Genomic DNA, 20,219 nt, shown 5'->3' with positions numbered 1-20,219 from the left:
TAATAAAATATTTGATCCAGTTTTCCGTAAAAAGTGTGTATTATTCAAAAATCTATTCAGTCCTATCTATACAGCAAACTTTATCCCAGAGATTTTCTTAAGAACATTCTCAAAACGTTGGGATGTTTTCAGAACGTTTTGTAAAACATCCCTTGATCTGTGCTATAATATATGTGTTATATATATTTAAATTATAATAAATATATTTTTAAATAGTTGTCGAATTCTTTATTCTACACTTCAAAAATTAAAATACTTTAAAAATCTAATAATTAAAAAAGCGAAAAAACAATTAATCATGTTCTAATTACAGTGCTTGAGGTAGTAACAGAACAAAGGGGTGGAGATGTGAAGAATCTATACAAGATCTGTTGTGACGAATACGTAAAATTTAAGTTACGCAATAAACATAATGAAAAGGGTAACATATTTATTTTATAACAATTACTGTTATGTACTGAAAATTTTGTGATTAATGATCTCGTCCACACGGAGAAAAATAATTTGCTGGCATAACAGATTTTATGCTACTGTAAAATCTATCAGTTATTACATATGTGGAGCAAAGAAATTTGTTAAAATTACTGATTGCTATTTGCTGGATATAATTAAGCTAAAACTACAAATTATTTTGCTGTAAAAATAAATGAATTTTTGTTTAATCAACTAATCTTTTTTGTTGCATTACCAATACAATTTGCTACAAAAGCAAAGTACATTTGGAAAACTAACAAGATAAATTTGTTCTACAAATAATTTATTTGAACCACACAAGCCAATCAAATTTGCTATTGTAGTAAGATATGTTTATTAAATTAATACATATTTTAATTGTATGAATAAAACAATTTTTCTAAAAAAATATACGAAATCTGCTGGAGAACTTGGAGAATGCCTAAAGAAATTATTTTAAAATTAATACATCTATTTAATCCATCTCTTTAGGCAATAAAATATGATCGAGAGATGTATTAAGAATAATAGAATAGAACAGGATAGAAGGCGCATCCTAACAAATCAAGTTTTACTGTAATAACACAAATCGATTACAATAACAAATTTCTTTTGCTGTCATAATGGATTTGAATGAGCAGTAGTATTTTGTATTGTATAAGTATAATAGTAAAAAATATTGCTAAGAACAATAGTAAAAAAATATGCTGAGAACACATTATTTTGTTTTAACAGTAAATTAACTTTGATTCTAAAGACAAATAAACACAGCAAATTTTTTTTATTTTACCAACAAAATTCTACTCTAACAACAAATAATTTCTAAAACTGGTTGTATCAACTAAATTTTATCGCCATTACAAATATACAGCAGCAATAACAGGTTTGCTATAACAGCAAAATTATTTTTCTCCATGCATGTTAAACTTAAATACATAGCGTTTTAAAATTTATAATGTCATTCAATAACTATTATTATTAAATTAAATTAACTAATACTAATTATTTAATTAATTTTTTTATAGAATTGGATTTATCGATTAATTTCGAACAGAAATGTGGAACAAAAGATACAGACACATCTATAAATAGCATAACACAAAAGAAGTCAACATGGCAACAGCAAAAGATTTTATTTTTACGAGCTTTAATTTACATCAAGCGAGATAGAGTGAGTAAAAAGTTTCGAAAGTAATATTCAAACAATTTGCTTGACAAATTAAAATGTTATCATTTTGATTAATCTTTCAGATCTTAACAAAACTAAGATTTGCGACACACATCATGGTCGCATTATTACTAGGGACAGTTTTCTATAATTTCGGTGATGACGCGGAAAAAGTTACCAGCAACATCGCTTACTTATTTTTCTGTCTATTATTTTTATTCTTTACAAATGCCATATTGACAGTGCAAATGTGTAAGTGATATATGTTCTTCTTTTACATATGAACGTACATATAAACGCTGTATAATTTACATGATATAAATTATAGTCTACTTGATGCTATGAATATTTCGAAACATTTATTGGTTAGTAAAATTTTTTCTGATTAATCAATCAATCGAAACATTTGTAATGCCAATTAAACTGCATCTCTTGTTGACAAATAATTAAATTATTGATATAATACTACAATATATCTTTTTGATACTTTTACAAAGTTAATAAATCTCTTCGATAATATTTCCACAATTTATCGTGTTTATAATTATTATAAACGCATTTTATGAATTTCATAAATTATATTAAGTTAAATGCATCTGATTGTAGTTCCCATTGAAGCAACAGTATTTTTACAAGAACATTTAAACAATTGGTACTCTTTAAGATCCTACTACAGTGTAAAAATAATATCGGATCTTTTAATGCAAGTATGTTTAAATGCAGCACTATAACTTTATTATTAATTATTTTTTTCAGGTATGAAGTTATGACTAAAGATTATAATTAGATTATAACTATATAAATATGTTATTGTGGCTTTTTAAGTCAATTAAAGATTGGTTTATTTTTTAGATATTTTGCGCCTCATCCTTCATGCTTATATCATATTGTATAACAGGACAGCCAATGGAATATGATAGAATTCTACGGATGTGGGGAATTTCCCTGTTAATTACAATGCTTGGACAAACAGTCGGGGTATTTTCAGGCATAATATTTGGCACTGAGGTATTTCAACGGTGTATCTTCTATCACATTTTAATTAATTTTTACATTACGTAACTTTTATGTTTCAAAGCAAGACAAAGGTCATAACAATTTAATATTACATATTATAATACAATATATTACATCGGAAAAGTCTAGGTAGCAAACACATGTCACTTCGATATTAAATTTTGATTGTTCATTGACGAGTATTGATAAATCGATATTCCTAAGATTATAAAAATAATGATTTAATATCACAGATTTTGGCGTCATATTCGCGACAAAAATAACAATATAATGATACTTAAAATATGTGATCATACAAGACTAACACTTTTACGATGAACACTTAAACGTTAATGGAAATATGATAATTCAAATGTTGTCAATAAATGTTGTCAAAAGATAAACATAATTATTAATAAAGTTATGAATACTTTTTTTTCGTAAATGATAAAAATTACAGTTTTCACTGATTTTTCACGTATAGAATAGCATGTTTTTTGTTACTTCTTTGTGCTTCTGTTATTTATTTAAAGAGAGTACGACTAAAAAGAACCAGTATATTAAATACAATAACATTCCAAACAGCATTCCAATAAAAAATTCTTCGTGCATGAATATGTATAAATATGTATTAACATACATAAATATTCATAAACATGTATAATCATCATACATACATGAAATATGTCCATACTTATTCATACATCCCTTTTTCTTTTGTAAAATTACTTTTTAGTATAATAAAAATAATAATGTAATGTGAAAACATTAAAAATAATTAAAGGAATAATTTTTGCATTGTTCGTTTTAGAAAAAAACAAGTCTGGAAAAATACAAAAAAAATTGCTCACAATTATACATAATCTTATATATTATATATTATATATTATATAATTATATATTATATAATTATATGTAAGTAATTTTTTACATTTCTTTAAATTTGATTTTTCCTAAAACTAATACTGTAAAAATTATCCATTTAATTATGTTTTCACATTACTATTATTTCTATTATAATAAAAAGTAATTTTACAAAAGAAAGAAGAATGTATGACCATGTATGGACATATTTCATACATATATGATTATACATATTTATGTATATTTATACATATTTATACATATTCATGAATGAAAAATTTTTTATCGGGATGCATGTTCAAAATCAGAATATAAATGAGACGTTCTATTTTTCAATTTTAGACATGATACCGTCTAGTGTATATGTATATATTTATTTAACATACCCCCCTTTTCCCCTATAAGTAGCCATATATTCCATCCCTATGAGATATACGGCAAAAATGCAAGGATTTCAAAAAGTTTATCTTTAATCAATATTTCGGATTTTTTTCATAGTAGTAGACAGTACAAAATTTTTACTAATATAGTTCGTTTACTATAAACATAGTAAATAATACTTAATAAATTAAGTTTTTGATAAGTGCGGCGTATATACCGGAGTTACCCTATAATAAAACAGTAAATATGAACAAACAAAAATAATAATGATTTAAAAGAAAAACTTATTTTTAGGTTTGAATATCAATGTAAAATGTAAAACCCCACAATAATATACAAATAAGCTTTAGTAAGATGTTAAAATATCTTACCTCATATAAAATTGTCATTTTTTGGTCTTTTGACGTTGTTAGTACATACATGTCTTTATCATTAGTATTTAATATTAAAATAACGTGCATATTTGCTATCTGAGATATAATTATAATAGTAATTAAATAGTAAAGTTAATAAATTATTAGTAAATTATATTTTTCTCAGATGATTTATTTCTAATAAGAAATTTTCCAGTTTACTAATGAGCATGTACTATTCAAACTTTAATTTGATTTCTACTCAGAAAACAATGTGTTCAAAATTCGGGCATAAACATCTTAAAAACGTCTTAAAGGCACCTTTAAAACGTCTTATATCCACATTTTGTATACATCATTTTCTGGATATTTAATATGAAAATGTTAGATAACTGAGTATAACTTCTTTTCAGTTAGGCATATTTTTAATACCGGCGATTGGTATACCATTATTGCTATTTGCTGGATTCTTTTCAAAATTAGGAGAAATGTCGATATACTTGCAGCCTTTAGGCTATGTGAGCTTTTTCAGGTACAATTTAATATTACAATGACTATTAATTAAAAGCTTTTAGGATTTAAATTTATTACTGTAAATCTGATGTTTTTCATCAAACAATATTTTTAATTTATTATGGATATTTATTAAGAATTATTTCTTTTTCCATGGAGATACGCTTTTATTTAATTCCAATTTACTAAATATTTTCAGTTTTAAACGAAAATTTTATTGCAGATACGCGTTTGAAGGAGTAATGCAAGCGATCTATCTTGATCGACCGAATCTGACGTGTTTGGAAATCTACTGTTACTTGCGTTCGCCAAACAAAATTCTCTCGATGATAGGCATGCCAACAGTTCCATTCTATGTAACTGTGATAATACTTGCTTTTTGGATATTCTTTTTTCACGCAATCACTTATGCAGTACTTCTTTGGAAAATTTATTATACAAAAAAGTGACGATTAATAAAATTAATATTAATAAATTGTTTATTAAAATTAGTATCCACACAGCATATCTTTTAGACGTCCATAGGACATCTCGTTCAGAAGTTCGACGTCCAGATCAAAGATTCCCTGATGACGTCTGGCAGACGTCTTCGGACGTATAATGTACCGCTTTAGACGTCCAGTGGACGTTGTTACGATGTCTCGATAAGACGTAAAATGGATTTTTTATGGACGTTATTTGAACATATTCTAAAGAGAAATGATAATGGAATGAATATCGAATCGATGTCGATTCCATTATCATTCTCTGAGTATTGCTAACTGCGCGATTATAAATTTGTTTAGTAGAAAATGATATTTGTCAGTAAAAATAGTATTAATATTTTCGAATAACGCTTTTTTGTAGTATGAGTAAAAACAGCATTGAAACAGTAATACTAATTTACGATTTTTACATAGAATATCATTTTTTACTAAACAAGTTTGGAACCGCGTGTATGGTCAAAAAATTTACACAGATTTTTTTACAAGTAGTAGTTTTTATTATTATTATTGCTTAAATTAAGAAATTGTATTTTAATAAAATGCAATTGTATTAATTGATTATTATTTAGTATTAATATAATGATCATGATTATGTAATTATAATAAAAATAAAATTAATTAATTATTTGTTAATGTTATATACATATTTTATACTGTTATTATGATTGTATGTCAACATATCTCTATATTGGCGATTCAATAATGACAATAATAGCAGGGTTGAGTAAATTAACTTTCTTTTAACTAAGTTAAGTTAAAGTTAACAGTCTTGAAAATTTAACTTAATTAAAATACAAGTTAATTTATAATGAAATTAATTGAATTAAAAGTTAAGTTAATAAAAAAAATAATTAAAAAATTAAAAGTTAAATTTGATACGAACAAACAACCAAAAAAAAAAAAAAGAAAAAGTTTGACCACTTTACGTAATTATTCGTATTTTTCCTTTTTCACAACATATTTATTAAAGAATCTGGTTATTTTTGTTCACAAGTAACGATTATACAATATAAAATTACTAAATTATATACTCATTAGCCTCTCGCATTGTATCTGAGGATTGACTTAAAAAAATCAATTTAAAAGTTAATAGTTACCGATAAAATGTAACTAAATTAAGTTAAAAAGTTAAGAGTCTAAAATGTAACTAAGTTAAGTTAAAATTAATTAACTTTTTAACTCTTTAACTTAACTTTTATCTTTTTAACTAAACACTACTCAATCCTGAATAATAGTAACACCATCATTGATATCAATGATGATATCAATGATGGTGATAACAATAATATTCAACGCTTATATGGACATATATAATGGATATTCCCGGGACATACAATAGATGTTCTCTAGATATTTAATTGATGTCCTTAGGACATCTTCAAAATGTCTTATTTAATGTAAAGATCATTAAAGCTCGAATTTCAAGTGTACGTTCATAATGTATGTCAGAAATTTATTAAACATATTTGTAATATTGAATTTTGTGATCTAATTCCAAATGTCTCTCAGATGTCTTATAGATGTCCTACCGCAACTACGCTATAAGCAGAACGCCCTTCAGACGTTCAAGATATCAAGACATAACCAGGCCTTTTGAGGATAGGTATATCTAAAAAACGTGTGTTGTATGGATATTCATCTCGAGAAACTATTTTTAAGGTATGTCTCAAACAAAAAATTACCTATTGAGAAAATTCTCTCTGCAACACTGGGTACAAAATTTTAAGGAAAATGATCGGATTGAGAATGTAAAAAGTTGTATAAATTGTTTATATCTATATATACATAGAATGCTTAATAATGATAATAACATAATAAGATTTATTTTTTATTGTTGATTATGATGATAGTATGTAAGGATTGTATTTTATAATAAAATAAATATAATATAATAATAATTTAATAAATTAACATATCTTAGGATACACACAAATGAATAATCAATGCATTAATTTTGCAAAGTTATGTTAATGAGAATGTTGATTAGATAGTTCAGAATTTCTATTTAATTTATTTTCTTACATAAACGAAATAATAAATATCCTAAGTTTAAAAATATAGAGAACAGAAAGTTTGTGTGATCATATTGAAAACAAAATTTATAAATTTATTTTAAAAATAGAAATAAATACACATGCAATTCTCCAATTAAGTGGTATTTACAATTATATTTGAGATATAGAAAATTAATGTACAATAAACAACTTATGTTATTCTCTTCTTTGAATTCCATGATTTCTTCTTCTTTCCGTGAACGTTCAAATAATTTCTTAATATAAAGATAATTGTTTAATAAGATCACATATATTATTAAAAACACATTCTATATATAGTACAGAAGTTTAAGAGATGTTCTAAAAAACGCATTAATATCCTGAGAACATTCGCAGAAAGCTCTCTGAGATAAAGTACGAATGAAATATATTATTAATGTTATGTATTATTGTAACATTTAAAAAATATAAACTATATTAAATATAGATACAAGCTATCTATATTTGTTTCTAGGTCACAAATTTTGTTTATCTTTTACTTGTAATATGTGCGCATACTATAAAACAAAAAAAAATTATAAAAAGAGACTAGAAGATTTGCGAGTTATCGCTGTGTTTCTATTCTAATAATAATATGCTAATGTCATTCATCCATTACGCATATATAATATTCTCACTGTTAACATCGTCTATTATTAGACAACAGTGTTTAAATCTGACAGTTTAATGATCATATGCTCGCAGATATTGTTATTAACCTCATTGTTCATTTTATTAAAATTTAATGAACAACTATTAACAAGTGAGAACTAGTTAACATTTGACTATACGTATTAACTCTTTTACATCGATATTCTTCATGACTTTTACTTCGATATTCTTGATGATTTTCATGATTATGTTATTTTCGAATATTTCGCGAATATTAAGTTTATACTGAAAAGGATCCAAATTAGGATCGAAACGTATATTTATCTTTTATAATAAAGTATATGTATTTACACACTTACAACCAGTGTTGGCTCTTATGGCTATTATGCGTGAAATGTTGCTACTTGCGTGACTTCTAAATTTGTTGATAGTATTTTGATGGCATGTAAAATATACGTGCCATCAATTTATCATTATTGCCAGCACGAAATTGTAACAAAATGCGAACTCATCACATGCGAACTCATCACATGCCATCATTTTGCCATCAACAATTAATTCTCAATGTTTGCTTTTAAAATTTTGTAAACTGTATTTGCATTCCAGTCAGAAGTGATAATGAAATCGACATCGAAAAGCACTTTCTACTCTTCGCTTTCAATCAAGGCTACCAAAGCCACTTGCGATATTTGCCGCACAAGCAGAAGTTTTTTGTCGATTTAGCATTTCATTTTTAAGTCTACAAATTTATTAGAATTAAAATATGAAAGCAATTGATAGAAACAAATGTGTAGAGCAGAAAAAGATTTTCTTTCGAATGGTATTGATATTTTGTCAAATATATTAACTTGGAAAATTTTGAATTTGAAAAAACAATGACAATTTATGAGACATTTACTCAATATTTATCACTTTAATTATCACGTAGACTGGAAAGAACACTCACCTAATAATTTTACTTTTTGATGTATTAATTAAAAATGAAAAAGCATACATGTTCGTCCATTAACGGCCAAGGATATATTTAGCATTCAATGCGGTAGTCTCCATCTTCATACTATCTTATGCAAATATAGACGTGTTAATACATGTTAATACGTCTTTTGACTACTGATTATAAAATATTTGTATAATATGTAACCCAAGGCCCAACCTGTGCCTGACTAACCTGTTTTATTCTACATTTAAAAATTGACAATTTAAAACTGATTTGTATGTGTCTAAAATTCCAAAGATAATATATTGGTATATATGTATAATAATGATAATAATTAGACTAAATTCTATTAATATCACGAGGTATATCAATAATTTTATATTTCTGATCATACAGGATGTTCTATCTTAAAGAATCCTTTCAAATATCTCAGAAACATTGCGTTAAATCAAAAAATGTGTTAGACAAAAGTTTTGTAACTTCAAGGGGATTATAAAATAGGTTTGATTTTGAGTGACATTGTCAAAGTTAAGACAATGTCACTTTGAATTTTTTTAAACGAGACTCCCCATTTTTTTTTGCATATTCTCATGGCTTACTTCTTAAAACACTCCAGTAAACGAAAATGGATTAAAATGGATTAAAATTTTGTTTATCCAAATGCATGTTTTAAATAGCGATAACTTTTTTTGGATCCAATTGAATTTAATTGACTTCAATTCAAATTTAATTGGTTTCAATAGGTTCCAATTAAATTCAGCTAGATACAATTGAATTGAAAAACTACATTTTCTATTCAGATTTTGAATTGAGCAGTATTCACGCACAGAAAAAGATGATATATTTTAGACTGAAAGGTTTTAGAGAAATGTGCATCAATTTCTATAAATGAATAAAAATGTATTACGGATTGAAAAGGATTCATGAATGCGTATTTCTAAAAATCTGTATCCATTTCAATTCACACATTCTCTATTACAAAGATTATAATCAAATTTTTCATTAATTATACTTTTCGATTTATTAAAGTAACAGCTTAAAGTTACAGTAATGCCAGCATTATCATTACCCAACGATCTCTCAAATTCTGTTCAAGTCATGACTTTAATAACATTTGTTATCTGAAACATTTTTCGACATAACGCAGTATTTCTGAGATATTTAAGTGGACTTTTTAAAATAGGATACCGGCCTGTATGTAAGTTTTTTGTTTTATAGTGCATTTGTACACACATGGGTATAATTTGAATAATATAAATATCTTTACTCTAAAATCTGTACAATTATTTAATAATTAATTTATAGCGTATTTTCCGTGCACAAAATTCTGTGTACAACATTGGTAACTAAAAATTATTTATCTCTTCATAAACAAGACAATTGCATAGTCGATTTAACTTAATTATATGATATACGTGTACGGACCAATGTTATTTCCGGTGCATAAGAAATCATGACATATCTCTTCAAACTTGCACTAGGTAATTATGTGCATATGTATGCCATGTAATGAATACGTACGCGTACGTATATTGAAGATAAATACAGGTGCTAGAATAAATAAAAGAATTGAATTGGTATAGGAAGATGAAGTATTCCTTTATCATTTCCCTTTTTATTTTTTATTTAAAAATAATTTTATTTTTGTTAATATAGATTAGACAAAGTACAAAAAAATCTGAAAAGTTATAAAGTTCTAAATTTTGTAAACACAATTGTATCTATAACATACTTGTACATATTGCGTAACCAATAATTTAGAGTCACTTTAACAAACTTTGATTAATTTAATCAGCACTATTTTATTAAATAATACAAATAAAGCTATTAAATTAATTAATTGAATTATGTTTAATATGTATTGAAATTATGTTTAGCAATGTACTGAAAAAAAGATTAAGAATAAATAATAAATTGTATATTAAAGATTTTATCTTAAAGCGATTCTACCGGCAGAGTTAATCATTGATTAAGTTAATCAAAGTTTGATCGAAGCTACCTTTAACTTTTCTTTTTATCTTCATTTATCTCTGGAATCGATTCTAAATTAAACACAAAGGAAGAGTGTTTTTTGGACCACGTCAAAATCACTTTAAACTGTGCTATTTTACTCGTATGTGCTTATTCCTCTGGATGGAACTCACAACCCACTAGAACCGTTTGTTGTTCAAGCAATTAGGTGCTGAGAATGAGGCACTCTTTCATCGCAGATTCATATAGAATATCACGCATAGCTACAATTCTGCTTCATTTCACCTCGTTATCAATGAGCCATCATACTTTTTCAAAAACTATTCGCATATATAGTGCATAAAATATGTCAAAACGGTTATTTTATCCTTTTGCCATTGCATTGAAATCGAGCTCCGTATTAATCAGTACCTTTTATTTTGACAAAGTATGCAAGTAATAATGTAGCTTATAAAAAATTGAACGATGAAACTTAGTAGTTTAAAGTTAATTTAGAGAACTCAGGACATTTAAAAAATGTGGGGAAGAAGCTACTTCTTAAATGTTAGGAAGAAGCTACTTCTTACATTCTGTGCTTCTTCTTCTTCTTCCTGCGTTAGACCTTCTGTGTTACACCTCTCTCTCTCTCTCAACGATTGTTCATAATGCAATTAAACAATGAAACTGAATTATAAAAAATAGTACACAACTAATATTGTAGAATGTGTCAAACAGCTCTAAATTGTTGCAAAACTAAATAGTTTAATATAGGAAAAACAATCGCTAATTAAACAAATGAAGCCACCAATAGCGCATAATACTAAAATCTATGTTGAGAACGCTAATCGAATAAGAAAGTGATAAACTAATAGAATTGAAAAAATAATCGCAAAATTAATTATCAGAATACTTTAATTTGAATAAAGCAAAAAAGCTTGTCCACTATTACTATATGCTGAACACTACTCTGTTACCAAAAAAAAACAATTAAAAAGAGAAAAACAATTACTTGTGGATTATTGTTATTTCTACAATTCAATAATGTACGTTTCGGATAAATTCTAGCCTTCTCAGCGAATATTTCAAGAGTTGTGTTTTATTGACTGATTACTGTACGTGGATACCATTTGCTAATCTTCATACATTTTTCCATGGCCGATTGATTAGCTGGATAATCTCAAGAAATTATGACTTTAAATATAAAATTAGTTATAATACGTTAAATAATAAAAAATGGAAAATAAATTGATGTAAAGAGTTACCTCATGAGTCAACGCACAAAGATGTAACAATAATCCATAAGTAATTAGCATTTGAACGTGTATATAATATAAAAATTGGAGTTTATTATAATACGTCGATAAAATAAAATTAGAAAACGTCAATAAAATAAAATTAAAGCAACGATGGTTGCAAGTCTCACATTGAAATGAAAATTAAACGACTAAAGTCAAATTTGTTTGTCATTTGATGTGAATAATCAATGATCAGTCAGAAAACAATGATAACAACGATTCAATAGTCCCACATCTGTTTTTAAATTATTGCCATTCTTTTAAAATATAATTTATAAAAAGGTATTCGCGGAAATGTACATCATTTAATTATTAAAATATATTATTTGGACTAAAAACTAATTTAATCACTGCGCACTACTTACAGCGCCGATTCCTAATTGCCTAATTTTATTTATCATTTAATTATTATTATTATAAGAAATCTTAAAATATTTCTTGATTTACCGTTATTATAATTTTGCAATACATAGAAATAACAATTTTGCATCTATTTAATTAATGAGTAAATTGAATAATTAGGAATTAACACTGTAAATAGCTAATATTACATTCAAGGTCTTAATTTGTTGAGAGCTCACCAACTGGCCATAAGAAAATTTATGAGGGATTAGTCAACAGAATCTACGCACGTATCAGTAAATAAAACACAATTCTTGAAATATTCGCTGAGAAGGCTAGAATTTTTAGCTGAAACGTATTTATTTAGCCGAAACGTATTCATCATTGAATTGTAGAAATATATCATAAGACTATAATGATTTTAGTCATTTAAGTGCACCACTTACAGCGCCTATTCCTAATTGCTCATACTTTACTCATTATTTAATTATTATTGTCATAAGGAATCTTACTTTTGTAATTTGTTATCTATAGTTTATATTAAAAATTTCCAATGCGGCGTTAAATTTTTTTTTTTACTTCATCATTTTCTTTTACAAAGAATCTGATAAAGAACTATTTCCTTTTTCTAAAAAAACAATTATTTTGTCCTTGATAGCAAGTAAAGTTAGCAGGAAAATATTGAAAAATATATAAATGTAGCAGTTAAATTAATTTATGCTATTAATAAAATTTAAATTTTTATAAAATTTAAGATTAAAACGCACAGTTTACTTGAACAAAAATAATAAAAACTTCTATGGACGTTATTTTCAGGTTGTCTCTAATATAATTTGGATATTTCTGATAACGTGATTTGATATTACCCCAAACAAGTATAACATTCGCAATTATATTAACTAATCTTTTATATAATTTTATTTTAACACGAACACGTTTTGCAAAAAAATATGTTATGTTATCCAAATTTAAATATTAATTATTATTATATGGAAAATACAATAATAAAATAATAATAAAATTTTTTAATTTACAAGAAGTCAGTAATTAGAATTCAGATTAAATCGTGTAAATATTTTTATTAATTTAAAATATTTTTAATATACGTTTTATAAATTTTTAGTACTATAAATTTTTATTTAGTAACATAAATCACTGACAAGCATTTAAATTCTATAATGAATCATACATATACGAGGCATTAAAAAATCATATCTAAATCTATTCTTTGTTGCTACACTAAACTTTCTATCTTACTTTGACTAAATTTCAAATGTACATTAATTTTATTTTAAATTCGAGTATATGTTCACAAAACAATTGTTGTACAATTACTTTAAAAATATAAATCTCAGTGATATTATTGTATTCCTATTCATTCTTTTTATTTTAACCCAAAGATAACTTTAATTTTCCGAAAAAATAATTATATCACAAAATTACACCAATTAAAATAAAGTGTATAAAATAAAGTATCCTGTTTGAGTTGTAATGTTTTTTTATAATACGTATAAAATAATACTAAATAATACGTATTCTCGAATTCTTACTCCAGAATAATTCTATTTCAACTTAAATGGTAGTACTTCTTTGTATAATAAAAGAAAAATTTGTAACATATGCAAAATTCTAATGAGAGAAAGTGCTAGTGTATGTAAAAGAAATTTTAACATTTATAAATCAGCGATATTGGAGAAGCAACGCACAAACGGGAGCTATTATTAACTCTTCCGCATTAACGGAAAGGTTTTATTCAATCGATGTACAGAGACTATAGCAAAAGATGCTATCGTTTGTGGAATTGAAGTCGACATTTGTATAAGAGCTCCGTTTTTGCTTCTGCTATACAGTAGCGTCTACATGGCGACTAAAAGTAACCTTTCCGACAATGCAAGAACAATGAATAGCTCTTGCTCATGCGCTGTATGTACCCAAAGTTGCTGAGTTCATAAATATCAGAGTTGCTTTTTTATAGCTGGGACCTACCTTCTATTATTAAAATTAATATTTTGTGACCCGATCTATACCAGCACTGAAAACCTTTACGTAACCATAAATTTTCAATACTGGCAATATATCTCATAACACTCTGTATATTTAGTGTAACAGTTCTAGTTTTTTATGTGCAATATTTTGGAATGTTAAGTTAAAACAAAAAAATACAACATATTACTTAGGTCAAAATAAAATATATTATTCTTAAATGGAAATTCGTAAATGCATACCACTTAGGCTCAGTTGAATAGTATAACGGGTATAAATTTGATTTTAATTAGTGCAATTTTGTGATATTATTTTTTTAAGGAGAATTAAAGTTATATATTACTACTTGGATTGGAATATGAAAAATGAAAATACAAAGAAACGTACCATTCGAGATTTATTTTTTAAAAGTAGCTGCAGTTACTTTTCAAGAAATTTAGTATCTTTATTATTTTTTTTAAAGATAATTTTATAATGATTTTTTTTTATTAAGAGAAACTTAAATTAGTATTAAACATGACTAAAACTTAGGTTGTTGTGCTAAAAATACCATCATATTTTTTATGACTTGAGTAATTTTTTATCTTTTTATATTTTTTCTATCCATTTTAATTTTGAAAAAGTTACATCATGTAGATTACATAGTATGAAGATGTAAGACAAAAAAAATATTTGGATATACAATGTGTTAAAACAATATTTTATTAGATATTTATAAATTTATGTTTATAAAGAAGTTACAATTTCACTTTTTTCTCTTTGGCTAAAAAGAATTAATTTACTACATGGCATATACATTAAACTATAAAATCATTTTTGATTGATAATAAGGCTTTACACAGATGATAATTAGAGATAGATTTCTAAGATGATATTTTTTTTCTTTCCCCTTCCCTTAAATTTATGCTCGCGGTGGGAGCCGTTTAACTTCTCCTCCTAGATACGTCGCTGCTTGCACTTATAATCAGCAGCACGAGATATGAGATCAGTCATAAAATCGGAGTTCAATGCACAGTCCGTCATATACGTAACTAAAGTACTTAATGATTATTCATGCACTTGTGCTATCTTGTACTATAAATATCAGTTCTTTAATTAATGAATTGACGAAGTTAATTTTATGAAGTGTCTAGAAAAAAATGGCGAAAACAAACTATAAAAATAACGTTGCAAGAATAGTGGATAACGATTGCAAGATCCATATGGAGGAATCGGAAAAGTTGCTGGAACTCGAGAAATCGCGGAACGCCCAAATGTGCATCGAATTCAATGATCTTTGTTATTCAGTTCATCATAACCATAAAAGCAAGTTTATTTGTCATCTCTACAAAAGTCGAATTTTTTTTTGCGTTCTCGGTAATCTGACAAATTTTTTTTTAGATCGGAATGTTGACGTATATCGTCATATATCGTTGATATATATGTGTCACGGTACATGTTGTAAATATAGTAGTTACATTTTGCGTACTAAAAGCGTCCGTCGATGACGTCACGAATGTATATTGCAGAGTATTAATTCGCTAGGTCATAGTAGCGGCCCGACTTATCGACGTTTATTTTTTATTCAAATACTACTACTAACTTTACAGAAAAACTGCAAGAGACAAAAATCATTTACTTTCTTCTCATAGAACTCTAAGAATTTTTTCAGAATATTTATCAACTTTTTAGTACTGCATGTTCTTATTTTCGATAAGTCGGGCCGCTATTATGACTCAGTGAATTAATGCACTGTACATTCACTTAGATATTAGGTGTAGTAAAAAGTCATCGCGTTTTTTTAAAAGACATCTATCAGTAAAAACCGCAATTACTTTCTTACCAACAATATAAATATATCTTGATAGAGTAAATTCAGCTTTAAAAATCTCTTTTTTAAATTATACGATACGACCATTTTTAATGGAGTTATGAGCAATTAAAGTCAAAATAATTCTTTTATTTAATCCGCGATAACTCAGTAATCAAAAGTCGTAGGAATATTTAAAAAAAACGATTTTGTAGGGAAAGTATCAAGCTTTCACGATATGTAATCGAAAATTTTCTCAAATTTGTTTTGGACACGTTACAAATCCACAAAGTGAGAAGAAAATTTTTCGTCTTTTTCAGCTCGTAGTTTTTGGTATGTAAAAATTATCAAACTCATATAAACTTAAAAAATGTGATAAGCTTTTAAAAGTAGAGATTTCAAGCTTTAAAACCCTTTTTTTAAATTTGAATTTCATTCATTATTGACGAAGATATTGTATATACAACTTTGAGCTAAAAAATACGCGATGACTTTTTACTACACCTAATATTATAAATGTTAGTATCTCACACAAGACTTCTACATAGAAGTCTGTAGTGTAGCACCAGAAATATTTCTCAAAAATATTTTAAATAAAAAATGAAACATTTAAAAGTCGCGAAACATATCTGCAATATTTTCTGAGACAGTTCTGAAATAGCAAAATGTCCGCGATTCTTGCAATTAAAATCTTATAGAAAAATTGCTAAAAGGTTATTCAAAAAAACCTATAACCTTTTTAAAATATTGCTAAAGAGTTATTAAAATTGCTAAAACTTTTCTGAAATACGTCAGAAATGTTGCTGAAAATTTATTAAAATTACTTTGAAATAAAAATATGAATAATAGTATCTTATAATATTAGTAATTGAATACTTTTAAATATAGGCTTCGTTCAGCAGAACGATTATTTTACAACTGTTAAAAGATTTTTTCGCGTTAATTGGATTATACTTTATAGCTAGAAAAATTACCTTATCTCAGCAGGTAATAAAACGATTGCAAAACTGTTATACTCTGCTGAATACAGCTATAGTGAAAGACACAGGTCAAACACTTTTAACAATTTCAGTGTCGTCCTTAAGACCGAGCATCGCGCGCTATAATAAACGACAATGGATTGAAATGGATTCAGATTTTTAGAAATATTGATTCACGAATATTAAAATATTTAAATGCTTTTCAATCCTGAATGCATGTTTATTCATTTATAGGAATTGCATGGAGCATATCTCTATGCCTTTCAATCTAAAAATAATATTAGCTTTTTCTGTACATTGTGAGAATACTGTTTAATTTAACATTTTGAATAGGAGATGCAGTTTTTCAATCCAATTACATCCAATTGAATCTAATTGAATCCAATTAAATCCAATTAAATCCAAAAAAAGTATTCGCTATTTAAAATACGCATAAATTCGGATAAAAAAAAGTTTCAATCCATTTTAATCCATTCTTGTTTGCTGGGAAAACAGCAATGAAGTGAGGAGTAGGAACGGTAACGGTACACTGACACATCAATATCAGGCCAAAAGACTCCGATCTTAGACAGCTCTGCTTAATACCATCGAGATCTTTGTAATATTCTTCGTAATAATCGATCAATAGTACATGTACGAAAACAAATATCTTTATTTCAGTAATATAAACAATAAGAATCTTATTCTATCGTACATGTAAATACACAATCAATAAGAAATAAAGTCCATATAACGATCAAAGCTGAATCTTTAATGTTTAAATAATTTCATGTATGTAATATTTCATGAATTTATATGTATGTACTATGTATGTAATTATTGAATTGCGAGTCGAATTGATTTTTCGAACTAATTGTATGCATTTTTACATTATCCACTGATTCAGAAGCGATCACGGCTAAAGCTATATCTTCATTTTCAAGAACATCTCCAGAAGACGAAGATAGTCGCGGTTGCTTCTAGTTGTGACGAAAAAAAACACTTCATGACGTATGTCGCGTTTTTTATGTCGCTTCAGCATAGTTAAAGAAAAATATATTATTTTATAGAGAGAGAGACTGAAAAAACGATCTTACATAATGTAACGGGATACTTCGAACGGAGGAAAGTCACGGTGATAATCGGTCCTTCCGGTGCGGGAAAGACCACTCTGCTGAAAATCATATCAGGCAAACGATTGACCGACATTAAGGGCACCATTACCATAAACGGCGTTGAACGAAATAAAGGGACATTCCGGAAACAGGTGTGCTACGTGCCGCAACAATTGGCTCTATTACCGTTTCTCACAACTAGAGAAACTCTTTATATAGCGGCTCGACTGAAACTTGATATTAATCAGAATAAAGAAGCGATTTGTTCAATTGTAAGTAAAACATAAATAAGAAAATTTTCAAACGTGTTCATAGAGAACAAGATGTCATTATGGCCTTGTAGATACTCTCTAAATCTATGGATAATCACTGATATCAGTGCCAAGTATGCCACTAGTAATCAGTGAATTAAATATGAGATCCTTAACTTAGCTAATCTTTATTATGTGATCTAACTAACCGCCCAGAAAACGAAAATGGATTGAAATAAATTGAAAATTTTCATTTTTAAATGAAACAATGAATTTTCTACTCACAATTTTAAATTAAATGGTATTCATGGCCCATTTTAAGAAGATAGGCTATTAAAAAAAACTTTTTTTTTATTTAATTAAAAAACTGCATTTCCTATTCAGAATTTTAAATTAAACAGTATTCATAATGCACACAAAATATTATAATATTATTTTTTGAATTTCATAGATTGAAAAACACAGAAATATACTCCATGCAATTTCTATAAATAAATAAAAATGTAAATAATAAAAAGCGTACAGCCACAACACTATAGACGTTAACGCAAGTCATATATTTAAAATTCACAAATAAATAAGTATTTACTTATTTGTTTGTGAATTCTAAATATACTTATTTATTTGTGATTTATTTTAAATATATGACTTGCGTTAAAATCTAATGTTGTGGTTGTCATTGTTATGCTCTTTATTATTTATATTTTGTAATTGTTTAGCCACTTTCAAACATTTTACATTGAATAAAAATGCATTTAGCATTGAAAAGCATTCATTTTAACATTCGTGAATCAATATTTCTGAAAATCTGAATCCATTTCGATTCATTTCAATTCATTCTTGTGTGCTGGGATACTAATATTTATATAATACTTAGCATTTAATACTTAGCATTTATCATTTTTACTTTCGAGCATTTTGAAACGTTTTCAACAGAAACACAACAAATTATATAAAACAAATTATTTAACTGACATTGAAATGAATCGGAAATGATTAAAAAATGACTTTTAATAATCATTTTGGAATCGTTTTGACATCATAATGACTTGTATTCTGCTTGGGCATATTTCTCTTAAACTTAAGTGTATTCAAAAGAAATTTAGAGATGACAGGACAATAGGAATCGGACGCAGTAATTGTTGTGCAAATAATATACAGATATAACACAAAATTCTTTATTATATAATAACACGCTTACATGTTTCGGCTTATTTTTTAGCCCTCTTTAGAGACATAAATCACCTTTATAGAATGTATACGTAATAACTATCTTGTCATAATGAACTTCTTCCACTACATAAAAAATACTTATTAATTTATTGCCTAAATTCGTAATTTGTAAATTTTTATTTTAAGCAATAGTTTCTGAAATAAGGTTTAAATATTGTCAATTACAGACTACGTTTAGATGATTACCTGTGAGTATTAGTGAGCGTTGAAAGAGAGAGAGAGATAGAGATAGAGAGAGAGAGAGAGAGAGAGAGAGAGAGAGAGAGAGAGAGAGAGAGAGAGAGATGCACTTACTAATACTACATACGGCCATCTAAATATAATCTATAACTGTTTATATTTAAAGCTTTATTATCTAAAAAATTATTGTTTAAAATAAAAATTTACAAATAACTTTCTTATTTTATTTTATTAGAACCTTGATAATATTTTGAGTCTCGAATTTTAATACATCCTTTATATTAGTATAAAAGTATAATAGTATATATATATATATATATATATATA

At 26.5% G+C, this 20,219-nt stretch overlaps 2 protein-coding genes across 4 annotated transcripts in view; both read left to right on the top strand.

Moving 5' to 3' along the window:
* The window catches only part of LOC108750186 (ATP-binding cassette sub-family G member 4-like), a 17,343-nt gene extending 11,687 nt beyond the window's left edge, over window positions 1-5,656 (top strand). For 2 of the 3 annotated variants that reach the window (XM_018489485.1, XM_018489484.1), the window contains 7 exons: window positions 314-421; window positions 1,479-1,624; window positions 1,705-1,873; window positions 2,228-2,328; window positions 2,474-2,629; window positions 4,629-4,747; window positions 4,952-5,656. In XM_018489485.1, coding sequence (XP_018344987.1) covers window positions 314-421; window positions 1,479-1,624; window positions 1,705-1,873; window positions 2,228-2,328; window positions 2,474-2,629; window positions 4,629-4,747; window positions 4,952-5,177 — 1,025 coding nt within the window. In that variant the 3' untranslated portion in view covers window positions 5,178-5,656. Of the gene's footprint in view, window positions 1-313; window positions 422-1,478; window positions 1,625-1,704; window positions 1,874-2,227; window positions 2,329-2,473; window positions 2,630-4,628; window positions 4,748-4,951 lie in introns of those variants that run through there. The other variant, XM_018489486.1, reaches the window with a different exon arrangement.
* Window positions 5,657-15,344: 9,688 nt separating this feature from the next.
* Window positions 15,345-20,219, top strand: part of LOC108750160 (ATP-binding cassette sub-family G member 4-like) — a 13,032-nt gene continuing 8,157 nt past the window's right edge. The window contains exons 1-3 of the mRNA XM_018489428.1: window positions 15,345-15,401; window positions 15,499-15,670; window positions 18,184-18,500. Coding sequence (XP_018344930.1) covers window positions 15,345-15,401; window positions 15,499-15,670; window positions 18,184-18,500 — 546 coding nt within the window. The remainder of the gene's footprint in view (window positions 15,402-15,498; window positions 15,671-18,183; window positions 18,501-20,219) is intronic.

Source organism: Trachymyrmex septentrionalis, unplaced genomic scaffold, assembly GCF_001594115.1.
Source record: "Trachymyrmex septentrionalis isolate Tsep2-gDNA-1 unplaced genomic scaffold, Tsep1.0 scaffold330, whole genome shotgun sequence".
In the NCBI taxonomy this organism is placed as follows: Eukaryota; Metazoa; Arthropoda; class Insecta; order Hymenoptera; family Formicidae; genus Trachymyrmex; species Trachymyrmex septentrionalis.
The sequence above is the reverse complement of the archived record's forward strand: the minus strand, read 5'-3'. Positions and strand labels throughout refer to the sequence as shown.